At 49.9% G+C, this 835-nt stretch overlaps 1 protein-coding gene across 1 annotated transcript in view; it reads right to left on the bottom strand.

Moving 5' to 3' along the window:
* The window catches only part of EMH_0042630 (uncharacterized protein), a gene marked incomplete at both ends in the record, with an annotated part of 5,033 nt that overhangs the window by 2,213 nt on the left and 1,985 nt on the right, over positions 1–835 (bottom strand). The window contains one exon of the mRNA XM_013495761.1: positions 67–835. Coding sequence (XP_013351215.1) covers positions 67–835 — 769 coding nt within the window. The remainder of the gene's footprint in view (positions 1–66) is intronic.

The raw sequence follows: 835 nt of genomic DNA, 5'->3' as shown, positions 1-835 counted from the left end.
CTGCTGCTGCTGCTGTCTTTGTCTATTTCCTTGTAATTCTGCTGCTGTTTCTCTCAACTGCTGCACCAGTGGTGCTAGTGCTGCTGTGCTGCTGCCGTCTTTATATATATTTTTTATTGTTTGTTTTATCCAGCTGAGGATTTCTTCTTTGTTTTCTGCTGCTGTAAACAAATCCAATAAACCATCATCCTCTTCTTTTTCGTTTTCTTTTTTTTCTTTTTCGTTTTCTTTTTCTTTTTCGTTTTCTTTTTCTTTTTTGTTTTCGTTTTCGTTTTCTTTTTCGTTTTCTTCTTTTGCTTCTTCTGCTGTATCGGCAGCTGCTGGGCTATCCACAGCGGACAGCCGACGGCGCTGCTGCTGCTGCTGCTGTTGCTGCTGCTCACCTTGTTTCTGTTCCTCATCATCGTCTTCTTCCTGCTCCTGCTGCTCTTCTTCCTGTTGCTGCTCTGGCTGCTCCTGCTGCTGCTGCTGCTGCTGTTGCTGCTGCTGCTGCTGCTCTGGTTGCTGCTGTTGCTGCTGCTCTGTGGCGGGTCCTTCAGCTGTCGCTTCAGGGGCATCCAAAATGCCACTGTTGCTGTCGCTGCTGCTGCTGTTGCTCTCGCTGCTGCTGCTCTCGCTGCTGCTGCTGCTGCTGCTGCTGCTGCTTGTAAGAGCAGCAGGGGCCGTCTCTGTCTGTGTATCTGTTTCGTGCTGCTGCATTCCTGTTGCTGCTGGCTGCTGCTGCTGTTCCGCTGTGTTTCCTTGTTGGTCTTCGCTGTTGTCTTCATCATCCTCATCTGCTACAGCATCTTCCTCCTGCTGCTGCTGCTGCTGCTGCAGTGCTGCTGCAGCATCA

This window comes from Eimeria mitis, genomic scaffold, assembly GCF_000499745.2.
Source record: "Eimeria mitis Houghton genomic scaffold, Emh_scaff1734, whole genome shotgun sequence".
Lineage (NCBI taxonomy): Eukaryota > Apicomplexa > Conoidasida > Eucoccidiorida > Eimeriidae > Eimeria > Eimeria mitis.
The sequence above is the reverse complement of the archived record's forward strand: the minus strand, read 5'-3'. Positions and strand labels throughout refer to the sequence as shown.